Source organism: Pristiophorus japonicus, chromosome 19 (assembly GCF_044704955.1).
Source record: "Pristiophorus japonicus isolate sPriJap1 chromosome 19, sPriJap1.hap1, whole genome shotgun sequence".
NCBI lineage: Eukaryota > Metazoa > Chordata > Chondrichthyes > Pristiophoridae > Pristiophorus > Pristiophorus japonicus.
This window is the reverse complement of record NC_091995.1, coordinates 93,126,732-93,148,903: the sequence shown is the minus strand read 5'-3', so window position 1 is coordinate 93,148,903 and position 22,172 is coordinate 93,126,732. Positions and strand designations below refer to the sequence as shown.

Below are 22,172 nucleotides of genomic sequence, written 5' to 3'. Positions count from 1 at the left end.
CCGGTGTCCCAGGCGGTGATTGCGAGGCGCCATTCCGGGCTGACGGGTCGGGTTCCAGTCACATTTCGGCCGGTGTGCGGCACTCCCCGGCGGTTCTGCTCCCCGCCGCCACAAACGCCCGACCGGAGGATCGCGGCGGGACGCCGGAGACCTGAACACCGCCTTTCACCGCCGCTCCGGGGCCAAACCCCGAGCGCAAAGGACCCGTAAAGCCCAGCCCAGAACCTTCAGCACTTCAGGACGTCCCAAAGTGCTTCTTCGCCCAATGAATTACTTTTTTGAAGTGCAGTCACGGTTGTTTTGTAGAATAACGCAGTCGATCAAAGCCCCACAAACAGCAATAAGATGAATGACCAGTTGATAAGAACTTAAGAAATAGGAGCAGGAGTCGGCCATTCGGCCCCTCGAGCCTGCTCCACCATTCAATACGATCATGGCTGCTCTGATCTTGGCCTCAACTCCACTTCCCTGCCCACTCCCCATAATCCTTCATTCCCTTATCGCTCAAAAATCTGTCTATTTCCACCTTAAATATATTCAATGACCCAGCCTCCACAGCTCTCTGGGGCAGAGAATTCCACAGATTCACCACCCTCAGAGAGAAGAAATTCCTCCTCATCTCCGTCTTAAATGGTGTTGGTTAAGGGATAAATGTTTATCCCGGACAGTGGGAGATCTCCACGTGCTTTTTCTAATCGTTCCATGGTCTCTTTTACATCCAAGTTTTAAATTTCAACTCTGCCATTATAAGATGCACTGCAGCAACTCGCCAAGGCTCCTTCGGCAGCACCTCCCAAACCCGCAACCTCTACTCCCTAGAAGGACAAGGGCAGCAGGCGCATGGGAACACCACCACCTCCACGTTCCCCTCCCAGTCACACACCATCCCGACTGGGAAATATATCGGCCGTTCCTTCATCGTCGCTGGGTCACAATCCTGGAACTCCCTCCCTAACAGCACTGTGGGAGCACCTTCACCACACGGACTGCAGCGGTTCAAGAAGGTGTGGGGCTTGAATATATAACCTTCTGACTCAGATTTAAACTTGCTACCACTGAGCCAATCCGAAACTTTACCGCGACCAGTGGTTTTTAAAAAATAATTCTCAGGCTGTCACCATTGTTGGCAAGGCCGGCATTTATTGGCCATCCCTAATCGCACCTTGAGAAGGTGGTGGTGAGCTTTGAGGGTGTCCCTGTAACGTTTCCTCTGCCCACCTGGGGCTCGTTTGCCGCGTAGGAGTTCTGAGTAGAGAGCTTGCTTTGGGAGTTTCGTGTCGGGCATGCGGACAATGTGGCCCGCCCAGCGGAGCTGGTCAGTGCTTCGATGCCGGGGATATTGGCCTGATTGAGGACACTGACATTGGTGTGTCTGTCCTCCCAGGGGATTTGCAGGATCCACCACAGACCCAATCCACGTCCGGACTGGGGTCAAGCAGGGCTGCTTCATCGCCCCAACCCTCTTTTTCGATCTTCCTCGCTGCAAGGCTCCATCTCACACTCAACAAGCTACGCCGCTGGACGATAGAACCCAGTGGTGGAACTGTTCTAAAATACATGGCATGATGGACAAGAAATGGTCACAGAACATAAGTAGAGGCGCACTCCTGGAGCACCAACCCAGGGCTTGAAGAGTTAACGAGGCGGCAGGATTTGTTTTTGCTGAATCATACCAGGGGGGCGTTAACAAGGCAGCAGATTGTGGGAGGTGGCTTGTCCAATAAATAGAGGCGCTTGAGGAGCCATAGCTCAGAATCAGGGCTGTATTCTTGCTTCAACAGTGTTTGAACGGAATAGACCGCCCAGCTTCATACTTTCGTGCAACAAAAGAATTGCATTTTTATTTTAACCTAAACACTTTTTGTACCAAGTTACCTTTTTGGAGACTACCACCAGCAGAATATCAGGATGTCTTCCCAAGTGCGCCAGAACTATCACCAGGAATGCGAGGCGGGCATTAATCGCCAAATCAACATGGAGCTGTATGCCTCATATGTCTATATGTCCATGGTAAGGCGGGGTAGCTATCCTCATTGTGTGTGTTTGTCGGGGCTTGTGCATTCAGGGTTGGTGGCCTCACTCGACATTCTATCTTTAATTTCCTGTATCAAGTGGAGGGGAAATTTTTGTGAGAAACACTTTTTTTTTTGGGGGGGGGGGGGCTTTTTCTGAAGATGCAGGGCGTGCAGTCGAGCCCTTTGTTTAGCTCTGTCCCTCCCACCACTAGCTGCTGCCTTGAGACTTTGCCCAGCACAAAGGGAACTTCCATCTTGACCGTAAGACACACAGGAAAAAAAAAACCTCGCGGGTGTCTGTGACCCAGTCTTGCAGGACTCCCCATTCTAGCGTGGGCTGCCTTTAGACATCTTGTAAGCAGGCGAGGTCTATTGTGGACCACGACGCGACCGATTCTGCCTTGGGTAATCTGCAAGCAGTCGAGGTCCAGTGTGACCCTTGAGATTACTTTGATTCCAGCTCTCTACCCTTCCATCCCAGAACCTCATATTGCACAGATAGACTAAATCTCCATCCCACCATCTCCTTATTGCACAGGGGAGACTGAATCTCCTTCTACATTTTTTTTTCACCCCCCTTGACTTCTATATTTTTTTTTTCTCTCTCTCTCCAGTCTGCCTTCTTTGACCGAGATGATGTTGCCCTGAAGAACTTTGCCAAGTTTTTCCACGATCAGTCCCACGAGGAGCGGGAACACGCCGAGAAACTGATGAAGTTTCAGAACAAGCGCGGGGGCCGTGTCATTCTCCAGGATGTGTCGGTGAGTGTCAAGAAATGGCTTCCCTGCCTCCCAGCCCCTCTTCCTGCCTCTTTTGTTCAGTGTGTGTGTGTTTTTTTTCCCCCTAAAGATGTGGTCTAACCCAATAATCTCCTCTCCCTCCCCCTAGAAACCTGACCGAGACGAATGGACCAATGGTCTGGAAGCGATGAGGTGCGCCCTGCACTTGGAGAAGACAGTTAATCAATCTCTCCTGGAGCTGCATAAGCTCGCTTCTGACAAGGTCGACCCTCATGTAAGTACCGACCGACCTCTCTCCTTCCATTGTCCAACCCGAGGCTAATCCTATCGGGTTTCAACACAACCCTCCCACCACCCAAGGCATTTGATTACAACCATGGCAACTGCAGACTTTTTTAAGTCTGGGCGGTCCTGTCTTGTCCTGTGATCTCTCTGCCGAGAGCATGCAGAAATCAAGCGCAGGCAGCGGAAGGAGTGTGTGGCAAAGCTGTCCCACCTACCCTTACCCTCAATGACTATCTGTCCCACCTGTGACAGACTGGTTCTCGTATTGGACTGTACCGCCACCTTAAAAACTCGAGTGGAAGCAAGTCTTCCTCGATTCCGAGGGACTGCCTACGATTGAGTATTTACAGCACAGGCCATTCAAGCCCAATGGCTCCACGCTGGTGTTCAAGCTGCACTCTAGCCTCTGCTCATCCCACCAAGGGAACCTAGCCTTTCTTGTGGCAGATCAGGAAATATCCTGGGTGTAGTCTAGAAACTTGAGTTTTTTTGAGTGGGAGTAAACTTTTTATATGTTGCAATAACTTGTTCTGATCTTGTGCATTGAATCAAGTCAACATAATTGCCATCTTTGGTTGCATGCTGAGAGATTTTTTTTTTGTAAATTAAAACCCCCGGCTAGGCTTCGACAGTAAGCACTTTGGTGCCCGGGAGGTTCAGTGAAGGCTAACGGCCACCTTTATTTTTTCTATTCCTAGATGTGCGACTTCCTGGAGACTCACTATTTGGACGAGCAAGTCGAGGCGATCAAGAAACTTGGCGACATCATTACCAACCTGGTCCGCATGGGGGCGCCCCAGAATGGCATGGCCGAGTACCTGTTTGACAAGCACACCCTGGGAGACAGCAGCTAAAAAAACCAAACGCCGCCTGGCGATCAGCAGTGTGCCTATCCATTTCCACCACCTTCTGTGCTAATTGATGCTTTTCACTTGTTGGGACAGTGTCTGCCTTTTTTTTGATTTTGTTTTTTTTTAAATGGGGAATTAACTTGGTTGTGAATTGAGTATTGTAAATGGAAAGGGTGAAGAGGCATGTTCTACAGTGGCATTGTTTCTGACTTTGTACCTGTTGTGATAAAGTTTCTAATTGAAGGGAAAATGATTGTAAACTGTATGGCACGGCACAAGCTGCTGATTTCCTGTTAAAGGTACTAAATAAAAGTTGACGTGTTATCATGAAGTTCCTTTTTTTTTTGTTTTGAAATATTAACCCTTTACAACACATGCACCAACTATACTGGTCCCTTCCCTTGTAGAAAAGTACCCACTAAGATGGCTTTGTGCATAAGGATTCCTTTTTAAGAACATAAGATATAGGGTCCTTCGAGCCTACTCTGCCATTCAATAAGACCTTGGGTCCTTCGAGCCTACTCTGCCATTCAATAAGACCTTGACTCCTTCTCGCTCGATCTCTAATCCCTCGTTTTTCCCCCTCCTCCCGACTCCAAAAATCTATCCATCTCTGTCCTGAATATAACCTCATCAACACAGGACAAATGCCTGCAGAGGAGTACAGAACCATTCAGCACCTTGAGCCTGTGAGATCATGACTGATGTGTGATCCAACTCTATAAAGTTGCCTTTGGCCCATGTCCCTTTAATTGCTTTCTGTTAACCAAAGGTATCAACTTCCCGATTTTAAAATTAAACTATTGCATCAATTGCCGTTAGCGGAAGAGTTCCAAACTTACTTGCATGTAGAAATGTTTCCTAATTTCACTCCTGTGGCACTGCTGCAGAATAATTGGAATTGCTGGTTGTCTGTGGTGGTACTAAGCCACTTGCACCTTTATAAATACAGATAAATGTACAATCTACCACCATTCAGTCATCATCCTCATAGGCAGTCCCTCAGAATCAAGGAAGACTTGCTTCCACTCCTGAAGTGAGTCCTTAGGTGGCTGAACAGTCTAATATGAGAACCACAGGTGGGACAGACAGTGGTTGAGGGTAAGGGAGGGTGGGACAGGTTTGCCGCACGCTCCTTCCGCTGCCTGCGCTTGATTTCTGCATGCTCTCGACAATGAGACTCGAGGTGCTCAGCGCCCTCCCGGATGCACTTCCTCCACTTAGGGCGGTCTTTGGCCAGGGACTCCCAGGTGTCGGTGGGGATGTCGTGCTTGTAGCGTTTCCGTTGTCCACCTTTGGCTCGTTTGCCGTGAAGGAGCTCCGTGTAGTGCACTATTCAGTAACTAAGTGATGTCAGTTGTGGCTCAGTGGGTAGCACTCTCGCCTGAGTCACAAGGTGGCTTTAAGACTCCACGCCAGAGACTTGAGCACAAACACCAAGGCTGACACTCCCAGTGCTGTGCTGAGGGAAGTTATGCTTGAACTGTATAAAACACTGGTTAGGCCACAACTAGGGTACTGTGTACAGTTCCGGTCATCACATTACAGGAAAGGGTGACCAGAACTAGAGAGGGTACAGAGATTATTTACGAGGATGTTGCTAGGACTGGAGAATTTTAGCAACGAGGAAAGATTGGGGAGGCTGGTGTTGTTTACTTTGGGACAAAAGAGGCTGAGGGGAGACCTTATTGAGGTGTATAAAATTATGAGGGGCTGAGATAGAGTGGATAGGAAGGACCTATTCCCCTTAGCAGAGTGGTCAACAACCAGGGGGCATAGATTTAAAGTAATTGGCAGGAGATTGTTTTCACCCAGAGGGTGGTGGGGGTCTGGAACTCACTGCCTGAAAGGGTGGTAGAGGCAGAAACCCTCACCACATTTAAGAAGTATTTGGATGTGCACTTGAAGTGCCGTAACCTACAGGGCTACGACCGAGAGCTGGAAAGTGGGATTAGGCTGGGTGGCTCTTTGTCGGCCGACATGGACACGATGGGCCGAAATGGCCTCCTTCCGTGCTGTAAATTTCTATGTGCGCACAGATCGAATTTAGCTGCAATTTCCCCTCGTCTCTTCCCTCTAAAAAGCCTCACACTCATTATCTAGGGGGCTGTCACTTGGGAAATTACAGGACAACCAGCTACCCAGCCAAGCATCTTTAGGGCGAGTACATCCTGCATCTCTCCGCTTCCTGAGAAAGGGCAGGGAAGGGGGCCTTTCCCATTCTCATACACTGGCCTAGTGCATGTTTCCCTCTTGTTTGACCCTGAAATGAGCTTTCTGCCAGATATCTGCAGCATAACTAAGACCGCCTATTACATTGCCTGTCTCCGCCCCTGCCTCAGCTCATCCATGCCTTTGTTACCTCCAGACTTGACTATTCCAACGCTGGCCTCCCGCATTCTACCCTACGTAAACTCCAAAACTCGGCTGCCCGTGTCCTAAATCACACCAAGTCCCGCTCACCCATCATCCTCTGTGCTCGCTGACTCACATCGGCCTCTATTTCATAACTCTCCTCCTTATTTTCAAATCGCTTCATGGCCCTCGCCCCCTCCCTATTTCTGCAATCTCCTCCAGCCCCACAACCCCCCGAGATGTCTGCGCTCCTCTAATTCTGCCCTCCTGACCATCCCTGATTATAATCGCTCCACCATCGGTGGCCGTGCCTTCTGTTGCCTGGGCCCCAAGCTCTGGAACTCCCTCCCTAAACCTCTCCACCTCTCTTTCCTCCTTCAAGACGCTCCTTAAAACCGACCTCTTTGACTAAGCTTTTGGTCACCTGCGCTAATTTCTACTTATGCTGCTCAGTGCCAAATTGTTTTATCTCATAATACTCCGGTGAAGGGCCTTGGGACGTCTCACTATATTAAAGGCGCTATATAAATGCAGGTTGTTGTTGTTCCTAGTCGTGCCTTGTGGCTCCAAGAAAAACTGAGGCACAAACGGTAAAGGTTTAACAGCTTTTATTTAGAAACAGATTGCCAAGTGTGCATTCTTTGCAGAGTGCCTGCCCAATGGATCATTGTCACCACAAGGGGTTCACTTTAACGTCGCACTAGTATTTTACTAATAATACAGTGTTATAACTCAACACTTGGGCCAGCAAGACACACAGCCCCATTTGCTCAGTTGGACAATGGAATCCTTTCTGGAGAGTCGGAATGCTTACAAGCCGATGAACTTGCGGAAAACGGAAAAAGAAAAAGGCAGACTCGGGCATCAAACGAAGACATTTAACGGATGCACGCCACAGGGCAGGTCGGCCAAACCTCACGTGTCGTTAACTGCTCTCCCCCAGGGTGTGCTTGTCGAACAGGTACTCCCCCATGCCATTCTCAGGGGCTCCCAGCCTCTTCAGGTTGGTGATGTGCTCTCCAAGCTTATTAATGGCCTCAACTTGCTCGTTCAAGAATTTTGACTCCAGGAATTCGCACAGCTAAAATAGGAAGAGAACGCAGCGTTGAAGAGTCTCTCCGTAGTGCGGCTTACTCCATCCAACAGGCAGACATTCAAGGTCTCGCTCTGAAACTACTTGCAGATCCCGCTGATAGAATCAGAGTGTTACCACCCCCCCCCTTGTCCCCTCTCCCCGACGTTGAGAGTAACCACCTCCAATATTATCCTGTCGATTAGTCAATCAAATTACAAGTGAGAAATTTTCCACGTGTCAGTCAGATAGTTCTCGGTCACCAGATCATGTTTCCGAGCCTCCCGAGTATAAAGAGCGTCTGAGATTTCTGCGCTCCTCCAATTCTGACCACTTGCGTATCCCTGAATTTATCATTCCATCGTTGGGTGTTTGTGCTCCCAGCTGCTTGGGCCCCAAGCTCGGGAATTCCCTCCCTAAACCTCTCTACCTCTCTCTCCTCCTTTAAGACGCTCTTTAAAACCTACCTCTTTGACCAAGCTTTTGGTCACCTGTCCTGCTTGAATGCCAAGAGTCTGCAGGGTGACTTGGACAGGTTAGGTGAGTAGGCAAATGCATGGCAGATGTGGTATAATGTAGATAAATGTGAGGTTATCCACTTTGGTGGCAAAAACAGGAAGGCAGAATATTATCTGAATGGTGACAGATTAGGCTAAAGGGGAGGTGCAACGAGACCTGGGTGTCATGGTACATCAGTCATTGAAAGTTGGCATGCAGGTACAGCAGGCGGTGAAGAAGGCAAATGGCATGTTGGCCGTCGTAGTGAAAAGATTTGAATATAGGAGCAGGGAGGTCTTACTGCAGGTGTACAGGGCCTTGGTGAGACCACAACTTGAATATTGTGTACAGTTTTGGTCTCCTAATCTGAGGAAGGACATTCTTGCTATTGAGGGAGTGCAGCGAAGGTTCACCAAACTGATTCCCAGGATGGCAGGACTGACATATGAAGAAAGACTAAATCGACTAGGCTTATATCCACTGGAATTTAGAAGAATGAGAGGGGATCTCATAGAAACATGTAAAATCTGACGGGATTGGACAGGTTAGATGCAGGAAGAATGTTCCCGATGTTGGGGAAGTCCAGAACCAGGGGTCAAAGTCTAAGGATAAGGGGTAAGCCATTTAGGACCGAGATGAGGAGAAACTTCTTCACTCAGAGAGTTGTGAACCTGTGGAATTCTCTACCACAGAAAGTTGTTGGGGCCAGTTCGTTAGATATATTCAAAAGGGAGTTAGATGTGGCCCTAATGGCTAAAGGGATGAAGGGCTATGGAGAGAAGGCAGGAAAGGGGTACTGAAGTTGCATGATCAGCCATGATCATATCGAACGGTGGTGCAGGTTCGAAGGGCCGAATGGCTTACTCCTGCACCTATTTTCTATGTTTCCAACCGCTGCTGTGAAGTGCCTTGCGACGTATTACTACTTTAAAAGCGCTATATAAATGTAAGTTGTTGCAGTTTGATCATACAGGAATCAAATTTCCACATTTTAGAGCTGTTTCTCTTCTGCAGCAGGGCTATAAACACGTGCGTCAGCGCCCAGTTAACCGGCCGGAGAGGGATTTCCTGAGGGCTACAAGCTGGTGTGAGGAGTACGGATTTATGACATTCACTGCCCAGTGTTTAATGCAGGGTCACAAATGTGGCACTAGCCTTTTTTTAAATCGCAGGGACGAAATTGCGTGGGGGGAGGGGGGGGGTGTGCAGGGGGTGGGGGGGGGGGTTGTGCAGGGGGTGGGGGGGGGTTGTGCAGGGGGTGGGGGGGGGTTGTGCAGGGGGTGAGGGAGGGGTGTGCAGGGGGTGGGGGGTGGGTTGTGCAGGGGGTGAGGGGGGGGGTGTGCAGGGGGTGGGGGGGGTGTGCAGGGGTGTGTGCAGGGGGTGGGGGGGGGGTGTGCAGGGTGAGGGGGGGGGTGTGCAGGGGGTGAGGGGGGGGTGTGCAGGGGGTGGGGGGGGGTGTGCAGGGGGTGGGGGGGGTGTGTGCAGGGGGTGGGGGGGGTGTGTGCAGGGGGTGGGGGGGGGTGTGTGCAGGGGGTGGGGGGGGTGTGTGCAGGGGGTGGGGGGGGGTGTGCAGGGGGTGGGGGGGGGGTGTGTGCAGGGGGTGGGGGGGGGTGTGTGCAGGGGGTGGGGGGGGGTGTGTGCAGGGGGTGGGGGGGGGGTGTGTGCAGGGGGTGGGGGGGGGGTGTGTGCAGGGGGTGGGGGGGGGTGTGCAGGGGGTGGGGGGGGGGTGTGCAGGGGGTGGGGGGGGGGTGTGCAGGGGGTGGGGGGGGGGTGTGCAGGGGGTGGGGGGGGGTGTGTGCAGGGGGTGGGGGGGGGGGTGTGCAGGGTGAGGGGGGGGTTGTGCAGGGGGTGGGGGGGGTGTGCAGGGGGTGGGGGGGGGGTGTGTGCAGGGGGTGGGGGGGGTGTGTGCAGGGTGAGGGGGGGTGTGCAGGGGGTGGGGGGGGGGTGTGCAGGGGGTGAGGGGGGGGTGTGCAGGGGGTGAGGGGGGGTGTGCAGAGGGTGGGGGGGGTGTGCAGGGGGTGGGGGGGGTGTGCAGGGGGTGAGGGGGGGGTGTGTGCAGGGTGATGGGGGGGTGTGCAGGGGGTGGGGGGGGGGGGTGTGCAGGGGGTGGGGGGGGGGGTGTGCGGGGGGAGGGTGGGGGGTGTGTGCGGGGGGAGGGGGGGGTGTGCAGGGGGTGAGGGGGGGGTGTGCAGGGGGTGAGGGGGGGGTGTGTAGGGGGTGAGGGGGGGGGTGTGTGCGGGGGGAGGGGGGGGTGTGCAGGGGGTGGGGGGGGGTTGTGCAGGGGGTGGGGTACTGCTGTTTCTGAGCATTACTTCTGCCCTCCAATTACAAGGCAAAAGGCGGGCAGGTTCCATGAGCACCCCTTCCTGATCCACCGTCGCTCAGTTAACCTTTACCCTCCCAAGATGGGCAAAACCGGATCGAGTCACAAACTATGCTTCTCGTTAGATTCTCCGCCTTCTAAGCTTAATCATAGAAGCATACAACACAGCAGGAGACCGCTCGGCCCATTGTAACTGTGTCGGCTCTTTTAAAGGGCTGTCCAATTAGTCCCACTCCCCGCTCTTTCCCCACAGCACTACAAACCTTTCCTTTTCAAGTATATACTCAAGTTATTATTGAATCTGCTTCCACCATTCTTTCAGGCAGCGCACTCCACATCACAACAACTCGCTGTGTAATTTTTTTTAATTTTCATTTTCCCCACCCTTGTATTTTTTTTGTCAATTATCTTACAACTATTTTAAATCACGTGCCCGCCCCCCACCCCGCCAAAGAGGCACTAGAACTGACAAATTAACAAATTATACTTTTTGAAAAACTACGGTCAAATTATAATTTGGTTGCCGGGGGTGATGATACACTCCAGTCCCTCCGGCGCCCACCTCTCGCGGAAGGCCGCGAGCGTACCGGTGGACACCGCGTGCTCCATCTCCAGGGACACCCTGGCTCGGATGTAACCGCGGAAGAGAGGCAGGCAGTCGGGCTGAACGACCCTCAATTATCTTATATCCGTGTCCTTTGATCGACAACCCTCTCGCCAGTGGAAACATTTCTCCTTCTTTACTCTCATCAAAAACCCTCATAATTTTGAGCACTTGCTATCTGTGAATTTGGGAGTCGAGGGTTATGGGGAGCGGGCGGGGAAGTGGAGTTGAGGCCAAGGTCAGATCAGCCGTGATCTTATTGAATGGCGGAGCAGGCTCGAGGGGCCGGATGGCCTGCACCTATTTCTTATGCTCTTATGTAAGTCTCTCCATAAGAAACAGGAGCAGGAGTTGGCCATTTGGCCCCTCGAGCCTGCTCCGCCATTCAGTAAGATCACGGCTGATCTGACCTTCACTGACCTCTGATCATAACCTTCGTCGCTCGGAGGACAATTACATTTGGGCACCAATTCAGGTTGGGCGCGATTGGCCACACTCACATTGGGATCGTTCTGCTCGGAAGCCAGTTTATGCAGGTCCAGTAGGCATTGGTTAACATCCTTCTCCAGCTGCAGAGCTCGCTCCATAGCCTCCAGACCATTGCCCCATTCGTCCTGGTCAGGTTTCTAAAAATACAGACATTGGAGTTGCAGGAACTTTCTCAATGGGGGGGGGGGGCGGGAGAACAAAAAGAGGACGGAGACATTTCCCTCCCGCTGACCTTGATATCCCGCAGGATGATACGGCCTCCACGCTGATTCTGAAACTTCATCAGCATCGTTGCGTGTTCCTGTTCCTCGTCCGACTGCTCCATGTAGAACTTGGCAAAGTTTCTCAACGCAATGTCATCCCGGTCAAAGTAGTACGCCTGAAACGGAACAGGGCAGTGGCGTGACTGCTGTATCACGCAGAACTAAGGGCTGGATTATGGGCTTTGATGTTTTGGGGGGGGGGCGACAATGGCAGTGGGGCAGGAAGGTTAGCGCCAGAGAACAGTTTTGCGCCTCAGTTTTTGTAAGTTTGGGCAGCTGGGGCCTAAGTCAGGGGGCGCAGCGCTAAGGGAAGCGTTGGGCGCTCGCATGGGAAACACTCGGGCTAGAGAGCTGGGCCGGGAGCGCTCCCAGAGACGCCTGGGGGTGCGGGGGGTGGGGGGGAGAAACCACAAAAACATTCCCAAAACATTGCCCACGCCACAATACAAAAACATTTAAAAGAAAAAACAATCACACTTACATAAGAACATAAGAAATAGGAGCAGGAGTCGGCCATACGGCCCCTCGAGCCTGCTCCGCCATTCAATAAGATCATGGCTGATCCGATCATGGACTCAGCTCCGCTTCCCTGCCCGCTCCCCATAACCCCTTATCGTTTAAGAAACTATCTATTTCTGTCTTAAATTTATTCAATGTCCCGGCTTCCACAGCTCTCTCTGAGGCAGCGAATTCCACAGATTTACAACCCTCAGAGAAGAAATTCCTCCTCATCTGTGTTTTAAATGGGCGGCCCCTTATTCTAAGATCATGCCCCCTAGTTCTAGTCTCCCCCATCAGTGGAAACATCCTCTCTGCATCCACCTTGTCAAGCCCCCTCATAATCTTATACGTTTCGGTAAAATCACCTCTCATTCTTCTGAACTCCAATAAGTAGAGGCCCAACCTCCTCAACCTTTCCTCATAAGTCAACCTCCTCATCCTCGGAATCAACCGAGTGAACCTTCTCTGAACTGCCTCCAAAGCAAGTATATCCTTTCGTAAATATGGAAACCAAAACTGCACGCAGTACTCCAGGTGTGGCCTCACCAATACCCTGTATAGCTGTAGCAAGACTTCCCTGCTTTTATACTCCATCCCCTTTGCAATAAAGGCCAAGATACTATTGGCCTCCCTGATCACTTGCTGTACCTGCACACTATCCTTTTGTGTTTCATGCACAAGTACCCCCTTAGCAGTCCATTACTTACCTTTTCGCCGAGAAGTTGGTTGGACCGCCCTGATTTCCCAGGTGGTCAGTGAGGGGTGCGCCGCGGGGTGTACAGGTCGGGTCGGAGTTCAAACACGCGCCAGAGTCGCGACCAGGGGGATTGCACACCAGGTGCAGCTCTCCCGCCACGAAACCAGAACCGAGGATTGCTGCGGGGCGCTGGAGGCTGACCGCCCGGCCAGGAGACCTCACCGCTACCATTGCTGCCGCTCCCGGGCGAAAAACGGACGCAGAGAGACCCAAAATATCCAGCCCCCCCGGTCACTTCCAATGCACACACTAACCCGACGTGGATATAACGCACCCTCATTTCACCGTCGCTGTGTCAACATCCTAGAATTCCCTACCCAACGCCACTGTGGGCACACCGCCACCACGAGGGCACACCGCCACCACGAGGACTTCAGCGCTTCAAAATGGCAGCGGCTCACCGCCATCTTCTCAGGGCAACTAAGAATGGACCGGTGTCAGCTGTGGCTCAATGGTAGCACTCTCACCTCGGAGTCAGAAGGTTGTGGGTTCGTTTCCCACTCCAGAGAGGCTGACACTCCCAGTGCAGTGCTGAGGGAGCGCCGCACTGTCGGAGGTGCCGTCTTTCGGATGAGACGTTAAAACCGAGACCCCGTCTGCTCTCTCAGGTGGATGTAAAAAAAAAATCCCACGGCCACTATTTCGAAGGTGGTCAGGGGAATTCTCCCTGGTGTCCTGGCCAATATTTATCCCTCAACCAGCATCACTAAAACAAACCCAGATTGTCTGGTTGCGGGAGCTTGCTGTGCGTAAAATGGCTGCCGTATTTCCTACATTGCAAGTGACTAAATTTCCAAAAAAGTAATTCATTGGTTGTAAAGCACTTTGGGACATCCTGAGGCTGTGAAAGGAGCTTTTTAAATGTAAGTTCTTTCTTTAATAAATGTGGCCAATGTCCACATTTACAGTGGAATTTCCTATGTAAACTCGTCACGCTGCAGTTGCACTTTCCCGCCACAGGAGGCACTGCAGCACCTCCACTGGTGGGAGGGTGTAATTACAGTACGACAAATTAACGGACGTAGTTTCCATTATAAACAAGGCATAGGAAGCTATAAAGAAACGTGAGTTCATGTAAGGTTTCCAATATAAATCTGTTCAGTTTACATCCAATCCCAACTATAGTTACGCTCTGTACGTGCTTTAAAACTGATAATCTCAAACATCTTCCAGTTCTGACGAAGGGTCAGCGACTGGAAACGCTAACTGTTTCTCTCTCCACAGATGCTGCCTGACCCGCTGAGTGTTACCCAGTTTTTTCTGGTTTTATTTCAGATTTCCAGCAACCGCAGTATTGTGGCTTTGTTTTATATTTATCCTGGTTTTTTTTGAAGCTCTACCATGTGAGGAGAGACTGTTCTGTATATATTTTGCAGCGACTTCTCATCTTCAGCCTCATTTAAGGCTGTTTAATTTGAAAACCATGTCCCATTCTGTGCTTACTCTAAATCAATCGGCTTACATTTTGCTTCTGGTGATTGTCAGATGTGCTGGGTTGTTGGGGGGTGTGAGGTGCAAGGATACTGGGGTTGTATGGGAGGTGGGGGGGGGGGAGGATGTGCTGGACTGCGTGAGCGGATGTGATGTGCTTCTCTGCTGGTACCGTACGGAGATGTGTTGGGTTTCTGACGGGATTGTGAAACAATGTGCTGGCTTGTGGTGCGACGTACTGGGAATTGCGTGAGCGGGTTTGTTGGCGTCTCAGCTGGCACTGTGTAGGGGGTATGTGCTGGATTGTATGGGGCTGTGCTGGGTTTCTCTGCTGGGACTGTGGGGGGTATGTGTTGGATTGTAGGTGATGTGGTTTCCCTGCTGGGTGGGTTCTTCCTTAGCATAAGAAATAGGAGCAGGAGTAGGCCATACGGCCCTTCAAGTCTGCTCCGCCATTCAATACGATCATGGCTGATCCGATCATGGACTCAGCTCCACTTCCCACCCACTCCCCATAACCCCTTATTCCCTTATCGGTTAAGAAACTGTCTATCTGTGTCTTAAATTTATTCAATGTCCCAGCTTCCACAGCTCTCTGAGGCAGCGAATTCCACAGATTTACAACCCTCTGAGAAGAAATTCCTCCTCATCTCAGTTTAAAATGGGCGGCCCCTTATTCTAAGATCATGCCCCCTAGTTCTAGTCTCCCCCATCAGTGGAAACATCCTCTCTGCATCCACCTTGTCAAGCCCCCTCATAATCTTATACGTTTCGATAAAATCACCTCTCATTCTTCTGAATTCCAATGAGTAAAGGCCCAACCTACTCAACCTTTCCTCATAGGTCAACCCCCTCATCCCCGGAATCAACCGAGTGAACCTTCTCTGAACTGCCTCCAAAGCAAGTATATCCTTTCGCAAATATGGAAACCAAAACTGCACGCAGTATTCCAGCATGTGCTCGGGCTGTGTTGGTTTCCCTGCTGGGCTGTGCTGGGGTGTCTGCTGGGCTGTGGGAGTATGTGCTGGATAGTGAGGATGTGCTGGGTTGTACTTGGTTTTCTCTGCTGGGCTCTGTCTGCCGGGCTGTGTGGGGGATTGTATGGGATGTGCTGGGCTTGTCTGTTGGGCTTTGCTGAGTTTTCCTTGCTGGGCTGGGTTGTGTTGAGCTGGGTTGTATGGGCTGTACTGGGCTCTGTTGGGTTTGTCTGCTAGGATGGACTTTCCTTTTCTTAGGTTGTGTCCGTGCTATCCTGCGTTGTCTGGGCCAGTCTGTTGGACTTATCTACTGGGTTTCCCTGCTGGGACTGTGAGGGTATGTGCTAGACAATGAGGATGTGCTGGGCTTGTCTGCTGGGTGTTTTTTTTCATTTCTTATGATGTGCCCGGGCTGTGGTGGATGGGGATAATGTGCTAGATTGTATGGACTGAGCTGAGCTGGGATTTCCCTGCTAGGCTGAGCTGAGCTGTGTTGTGTGGGGCCCCTCTCTCAACATGGACAGCGAGATGTGCTGGGGTGTATGGGATGTCTGGGCTGGGGTTGTTTTTGCCTGCTGGGTTGTGTTGAACTTATCTGCTGCTCTGGGCCAGGCCCTTCTCAGTATGGACAGTGAGGGCGTGCTGGGGTTGTGCGGGATGTGTAGGGTTGGGTTGGGCCTCTCGCTCTCACTCACTATGGACAGGTAGATGAGCTGAGTGTATAGGATGTGTGGGTCCCTCTCTCACCATGGACAGGTAGATGTGCTGGGTTGGGGCTGGGCTGCATTGGGCCGGGCCTTGCCTCTCTCTCATCATGGACAGTGAGCGGCCGGGATGTATCGTATGTGTAGAGCCTCTCTCGCTCACCGTGGACATTGTGGATGAGGTGGGGTGTATAGGCCTTTGTCTCTCACCATGGACAGGTAGATGAGCTGGGGTGTGTGAGATGAGCTGGAGTGGGGGTGGGGGGCAGAGCTGGGTGTATAGGATGAGCTGGGCCTCCCTCTCGCTCGTTCACCATAGACAGTGGGCTGGGCAGTGAGGATGTGGGATGAACTGTGTATGGCTGGTCCTCCCTCTCTCTCACCATGGACAGGTAGATGAGCTATGAGTGTATAGGTTGTGTGGGCTGTGTTGGGCCTCTCCCTCTCTCTCACCACGGATAGGTGGATGGGCTGTGTGGGGTGTACAGGGTGTGTGGGCCTCTCTCACCATGGACAGTGGGTTGTGTGGGGGTGTTTGAGCCTCTCTCTCTCTCACCATGGACAGGTAGGCGAGCTGTGTGGGGGTATACAGGGTGTGTGGGCTGTGTTGGGCCAGGCCTCAATCACCATGGACAGGTGGATGAGCTGGGGGTGTATAGGATGTGTGGGGGTGGGTCTCTCTCTCTCACCATGGACAGGTAGATGAGCTGTGTGGGGGTATATAGGATGTGGGCTGTGTTGTGTGGGGGTGTGGGTATACAGGGTGTGGGGTCCCTCTCTCTCACCATGGAGAGGTGGATGAGCTGGGCTGTGTGGGATGGGTTGTGCAGGGGTGCTTGGCCCTCTCTCTGTGTAGGGGTATGGGCCGGGCCTCGCACCATGGACAAGTAGATGAGCTGTGTGGGGTGTTTGGGCCTCTCACAGGTAGATAGATGGATTGTGTGGGAGTGTATGGGCCCCTCTCTCTGTGTGGGATGAGCCGGGCCTCTCTCTCTCACCACGGACAGTGAGTTGTGAGGGGGGTGTGGGTGTGGGGGTGTGGGCCGGGCCTCTCACCATGGGCAGTGTGTGTGAGCCTCCCTCTGTGTGGGGTGTGGGCCGGGCCTCTCTCACCACGGACAGGGAGTTGTGTGGGGGTGTTTGAGCCTCTCTCTCTCTCACCACTGACAGTGTGTGGGATGAGCTGTGTGGGGATGTACAGGATGTGTGGGCCTCTCTCTCTCTCTCACCATGGACAGGTGGATGAGCTGTGTGGGGTGTACAGGGTGTATGGGCCTCTCTCTCTCTCTCACCATGGACAGGTGGATGAGCTGTGTGGGGTGTACAGGGTGTGTGGCCCTCTCTCTCTCTCTCACCATGGACAGGTGGATGAGCTGTGTGGGGTGTACAGGGTGTGTGGCCCTCTCTCTGTGTGGGATGAGCCGGGCCTCTCTCTCTCACCATAGACAGGTAGATGAGCTGTGTGGGGGTGTGGGTGTGTGAGCCGGGCCTCTCACCATGGGCAGTGTGTGTGAGCTGTGTGGGCCTCCCTCTGTGTGGGATGAGCCGGGCCTCTTTCTCACCACGGACAGGGAGTTGTGTGGGGGTGTTTGAGCCTCTCTCTCTCACCATGGACAGGTAGACAAGCAGTGTGGGATATTTGAGATGTGTTGGGCCTCTCTCTCTGTGTGGGGTGTTTGAGCCTCTCTCTCTCACCATGGACAGGTGGATGAGCTGTGTGGGGTGTACAGGGTATTTGGCCCTCTGTGTGGGTGTGGGCCGGGCCTCTCTCTCTCTCATCATGGACAGGTAGATGAGCTGTGTGGGGTGTACAGGGTATTTGGCCCTCTGTGTGTGTGTGGGTGTGGGCCGGGCCTCTCTCTCTCTCATCATGGACAGGTAGATGAGCTGTGTGGGAGTGTGGGCCGGGCCTCTCACCATGGACAGTGAGTTGTGTGGGGTGTGTGGCCCTCTCTCTGTGTGTGGGGGTGTTTGAGCCTCTCTCTCTCTCACCATGGACAGTTGGAGGGGCTGTGTGGGGTATTTGGGATGTGTTGGGCCTCTCTCTCTCTGTGGGATGAGCCGGGCCCCCCCTCTCTCACCATGGACAGGTAGAAAAGCAGTGTGGGGTGTTTGGGCCTCTCTCCCTCTGTGTGGGGGTGTGTGAGATGAGCCGGGCCCCTCTCTCACCACGGACAGGTGGAGGGGTTGTGTGGCCCTCTCTCTGTGTGTGGGGGTGTTTGAGCCCCCCTCTCTTATCATGGACAGGTAGACGAGCAGTGTGGGGTATTTGGGATGTGTTGGGCCTCTCTCTCTCTCTGTGTGGGATGAGCCGGGCCTCTCACCATGGACAGGTAGATGAGCTGTGTGGGGTTATATAGGATGTGGGCTGTGTTGTGTGGGGGTGTGGGTATACAGGGTGTGGGGTCCCTCTCTCTCACCATGGACAGGGAGTTGTGTGGGGTGTACAGGGTGTTTGAGCCTCTCTCTCTCTCACCATGGACAGGTGGATGAGCTGTGTGGGGGTGTACAGGGTGCTTGGCCCTGTGTGTGTGGGGGTGTTTGAGCCTCTCTCTCTCTCTCCCTGTGGGATGAGCCGGACCTCTCTCTCTCACCATGGACAGGTAGACGAGCAGTGTGGGGTATTTGGGATGTGTTGGGCCTCTCCCTCTGTGTGGGGGTGTGAGCCGGGCCTCTCTCTCTCACCAGGACAGGGAGTTGTGTGGGGGTGTACAGAGTGTGTGGGCCGGGCCTCTCTCTCTCACCAGGACAGGTGGAGGGGCTGTGTGGGGTATTTGGGATGTGTTGGGCCTCTCTCTCTCACCATGGACAGGGAGTTGTGTGGGGGTGTACAGAGTGTGTGGGCCGGGCCTCTCTCTCTCACCAGGACAGGTGGAGGGGCTGTGTGGGGTATTTGGGATGTGTTGGGCCTCTCTCTCTGTGTGTGGGGGTGTACAGGGTGTTGGGCCTCTCTCTCTGTGTGTGGGGGTGTACAGGATGTTGGGCCTCTCTCTCTCTGTGTGGGGGTGTACAGGGTGTGGGGATGTACAGGGTGTTGGGCCTCTCTCTCTCTGTGTGTGGGAGTGTACAGGATGTTGGGCCTCTCTCTCTCTCTGTGAGGGGGTGTACAGGGTGTTGGGCCTCTCTCTCTGTGTGTGGGGGTGTACAGGGTGTGGGGGTGTACAGGGTGTGGGGCCTCTCTCTCTGTGTGTGGGGGGTGTACAGGGTGTTAGGCCTCTCTCTCTGTGTGTGGGGGTGTACAGGGTGTGGGGGGTGTACAGGGTGTGGGCCTCTCTCTCTGTGTGTGGGGGTGTACAGGGTGTGGTTCTCTCTCTCTGTTTGTGGGGGTGTACAGGGTGTGGGCCGGGCCTCTCTCTCTGTGTGTGGGGGTGTACAGGGTGTTGGGCCTCGCTCTCTGTGTGTGGGGGTGTACAGGGTGTTGGGCCTCTCTCTCTGTGTGGGGGTGTACAGGGTGTGGGGTCTCTCTCTCTCTATGTGGGGGTGTACAGGGTGTGGGGGTGTACAGGGTGTTGGGCCTCTCTCTCTGTGTGTGGGGGTGTACAGGGTGTTGGGCCTCTCTCTCTGTGTGTGGGGGTGTACAGGGTGTTGGGCCTCTCTCTCTGTGTGGGGGTGTACAGGGTGTTGGGCCTCTCTCTCTCTGTGTGGGTGTACAGGGTATTGGGCCTCTCTCTCTGTGTGTGGGGGGTGTACAGGGTGTGGGCCTCTCTCTCTGTGTGTGGGGGTGTACAGGGTGTTGGGCCTCTCTCTCTCTCTGTGTGGGGGGTGTACAGGGTGTGGGGCCTCTCTCTCTGTGTGTGGGGGTGTACAGGGTGTGGGGCCTCTCTCTCTGTGTGTGGGGGGTGTACAGGGTGTGGGGCCTCTCTCTCTCTCTGTGTGGGGGTGTACAGGGTGTGGGGCCTCTCTCTCTGTGTGTGGGGGGTGTACAGGGTGTGGGGCCTCTCTCTCTCTGTGTGTGGGGGGTGTACAGGGTGTGGGGCCTCTCTCTCTCTCTGTGTGGGGGGTGTACAGGGTGTGGGGCCTCTCTCTCTCTCTGTGTGGGGGTGTACAGGGTGTGGGGCCTCTCTCTCTGTGTGTGGGGGGTGTACAGGGTGTGGGGCCTCTCTCTCTCTGTGTGTGGGGGGTGTACAGGGTGTTGGGCCTCTCTCTGTGTGTGGGGGGTGTACAGGGTGTGGGGGGTGTACAGGGTGTGGGGCCTCTCTCTCTCTCTGTGTGGGGGGTGTACAGGGTGTGGGGCCTCTCTGTGTGTGGGGGGTGTACAGGGTGTGGGGCCTCTCTCTCTCTCTGTGTGGGGGTGTACAGGGTGTGGGGCCTCTCTCTCTCACCATGGACAGGTAGACGTACGATGCGGCGAGCTCCCGGTTGATCTGCACGTTGATCGCGGCCTCGCAGCCCGCCGGGTAGTTCTGGCGGCCCTGACTCTGGAGCCGCCGCCGCCGGGCCGCTAGGCCGAGCGCCGGACCCCGCAGGCCGCGGCCCAGGAGCAGCGCCGCCGGCCACACGCCCCGCAGGCTCCCCATGGGCTGGCGGGGGAGGGGGGCGCGCGCACGGCCACTGCGAGGAGCGCGCACGGCGCCGGCCCCGACACCACCGCCGGGCCGCGCTGATTGGCCGTGTTGGGTGCGGCGGCGGGCAGCGCGCGGCCGCCATGTTGGGTGTGGCGCGCTGCCCGCCACCATCCCGCGCTCCGGCCCATCGGTCGCCATGTTGGGTGTGGCGGCGGGACCGCGCGGCCGCCATGTTGGGTGTGGCGCGCTGCCCGCCACCATCCCGCGCTCCGGCCCCATGGCCGCCATTTTAGGTAGGGCCTGCTGGAAACAACAACAACAACTTGTCTTTGGATAGCGCCTTTACCGCAGTAAAACATCCCAAGGTGCTTCACAGGAGTATTAATTATGCGATACAAAATATTTGACACCGAGCCACATAAGTAGAAATGAGCTTGGTCAAAGAGATAGGTTTTAAGGAGCGTCTTGAAGGAGGAGAAATATAGAAACATAGAAAGTAGGTGCAGGAGTAGGCCATTCGGCCCTTCGAGCCTGCACCGCCATTCAATATGATCATGGCTGAACATGCAACCTCAGTACCCCATTCCTGCTTTCTCGCCATACCCCTTGATCCCTTTAACCGCAAGGGCCACATCTAACTCCCTTTTGAATATATCTACCGAACTGACCTCAACAACTCTCTGCGGTAGAGAATTCCACAGGTTCACAATTCTCTGAGTGAAGAAGTTTCTCCTCATCTCGGTCCTAAATGGCTTTACCCCTTATCCTCAGACTGTGACCCCTGGTTCTGGAATTCTGAGAAAAAGGCGGCGAGGTTTAAGGAGCGAGTTTCAGAGCTTGGGGCCTAGCAACTGAAAGAAAGACTTGCTTGTCTTTAAATAGCACCTTTCACGGCCACCACACGTCCCAAAGCGCTTTACAGCCAATGAAGCACTTTTTTTGGAGTGTAGTCGCTGTTGTGGGAAATGCGGCAGCCAATTTGCGCACAGCAAGCTCCCACAAACAGCAATCTGATAATGACCCAGATAATCTTCTTTTAGTTATGTTGGTTGAGGGATAAATATTGGCCCCAGGACACCTCCCATGCTCTTCTTTGAAATAGTGGCCGCGGAATCTTTTACATCCACTTGAGAGGTCAGATGGGGCCTCGGTTTAACATCTCGCTCAGGACTCGAACCCACAACCCAGAGCTTGGGGCCTAGGCAACAGAAGGCACGGCCACCGATGGTTGAGCAATTATAGCCAGGAATGCTCAAGAGGGCAGAATTAGAGGAGCACAGACATCTCTGGGGGCTTGCAAGGCTGGAGGAGATTTGAAAATAAGAATGACAACCGCATAAAACCCAGTGGCTCAGTGGGCAACACTCTCGTCTCTATGAGTCAGAAGGTTGTGGGTTCAAGTCCCACTCCAGGCACTCGAGCACATAAAATCTAAGCTGACACTCGCAGTGCAGCGCTGAGGGAGTGCTGCACTGTCAGAGGTGCTGTCTTTCGGGTGAGACGTTAAACCGAGGCCCCGCCTGCTCTCTCAGGTGGATGTAAAAATTCCCAGGGTCATTATTTCGAAGACGAGCAGGGAAATTCTCCCCGGTATCCTGTGGCCAATATTTATCTCTCAACCAACATCACAAGAAAACAGATTATCTGGGTCATTATTGTCATGTATTTAACTGTCATTGTAACCCATGTATAAACTGACCTAAGTTGTACACTGTGAGAACACTGACCACTAGGTGGTGAACTTGTGGGAGACACTCCTAACCTGGTCTTTCAGGTATAAAAGGGGAAACTCCACCCACCTT

General features: G+C 53.5%; 2 protein-coding genes across 2 annotated transcripts; one reads left to right on the top strand and one right to left on the bottom strand.

The window, feature by feature from the left end:
• Window positions 1-1,746: 1,746 nt before the first annotated feature.
• Window positions 1,747-4,222, top strand: LOC139230054 (ferritin heavy chain-like). The gene is made up of 4 exons (XM_070861826.1): window positions 1,747-2,010; window positions 2,630-2,776; window positions 2,904-3,029; window positions 3,739-4,222. The coding sequence occupies exons 1-4, from the start codon at window positions 1,909-1,911 to the stop codon at window positions 3,892-3,894; spliced, it is 531 nt and encodes a 176-aa protein (XP_070717927.1). The 5' UTR covers window positions 1,747-1,908; the 3' UTR covers window positions 3,895-4,222.
• Window positions 4,223-6,837: 2,615 nt separating this feature from the next.
• Window positions 6,838-20,384, bottom strand: LOC139230051 (ferritin heavy chain B-like). Its single transcript, XM_070861820.1, has 4 exons — window positions 20,188-20,384; window positions 11,465-11,611; window positions 11,244-11,369; window positions 6,838-7,327 (listed from the first exon to the last, which is right to left on the bottom strand). The coding sequence occupies exons 1-4, from the start codon at window positions 20,380-20,382 to the stop codon at window positions 7,172-7,174; spliced, it is 624 nt and encodes a 207-aa protein (XP_070717921.1). The 5' UTR covers window positions 20,383-20,384; the 3' UTR covers window positions 6,838-7,171.
• Window positions 20,385-22,172: the final 1,788 nt, after the last annotated feature.

Excerpts from the sequence above, each read along its gene's own strand:
- LOC139230051 (XM_070861820.1), bottom strand. The coding sequence starts at position 20,382 with ATGGGGAGCCTGCGGGGCGTGTGGCCGGCGGCGCTGCTCCTGGGCCGC. Across the intron at positions 11,612-20,187 it reads CGTACGTCTACCTGTCCATG|GCGTACTACTTTGACCGGGA; the intron begins GTGAGAGAGAGA and ends GTTCCGTTTCAG. Across the intron at positions 11,370-11,464 it reads TCATCCTGCGGGATATCAAG|AAACCTGACCAGGACGAATG; the intron begins GTCAGCGGGAGG and ends CTGTATTTTTAG.
- LOC139230054 (XM_070861826.1), top strand. The coding sequence starts at position 1,909 with ATGTCTTCCCAAGTGCGCCAGAACTATCACCAGGAATGCGAGGCGGGC. Across the intron at positions 2,011-2,629 it reads CATATGTCTATATGTCCATG|TCTGCCTTCTTTGACCGAGA; the intron begins GTAAGGCGGGGT and ends CTCTCTCTCCAG. Across the intron at positions 2,777-2,903 it reads TCATTCTCCAGGATGTGTCG|AAACCTGACCGAGACGAATG; the intron begins GTGAGTGTCAAG and ends CCCTCCCCCTAG.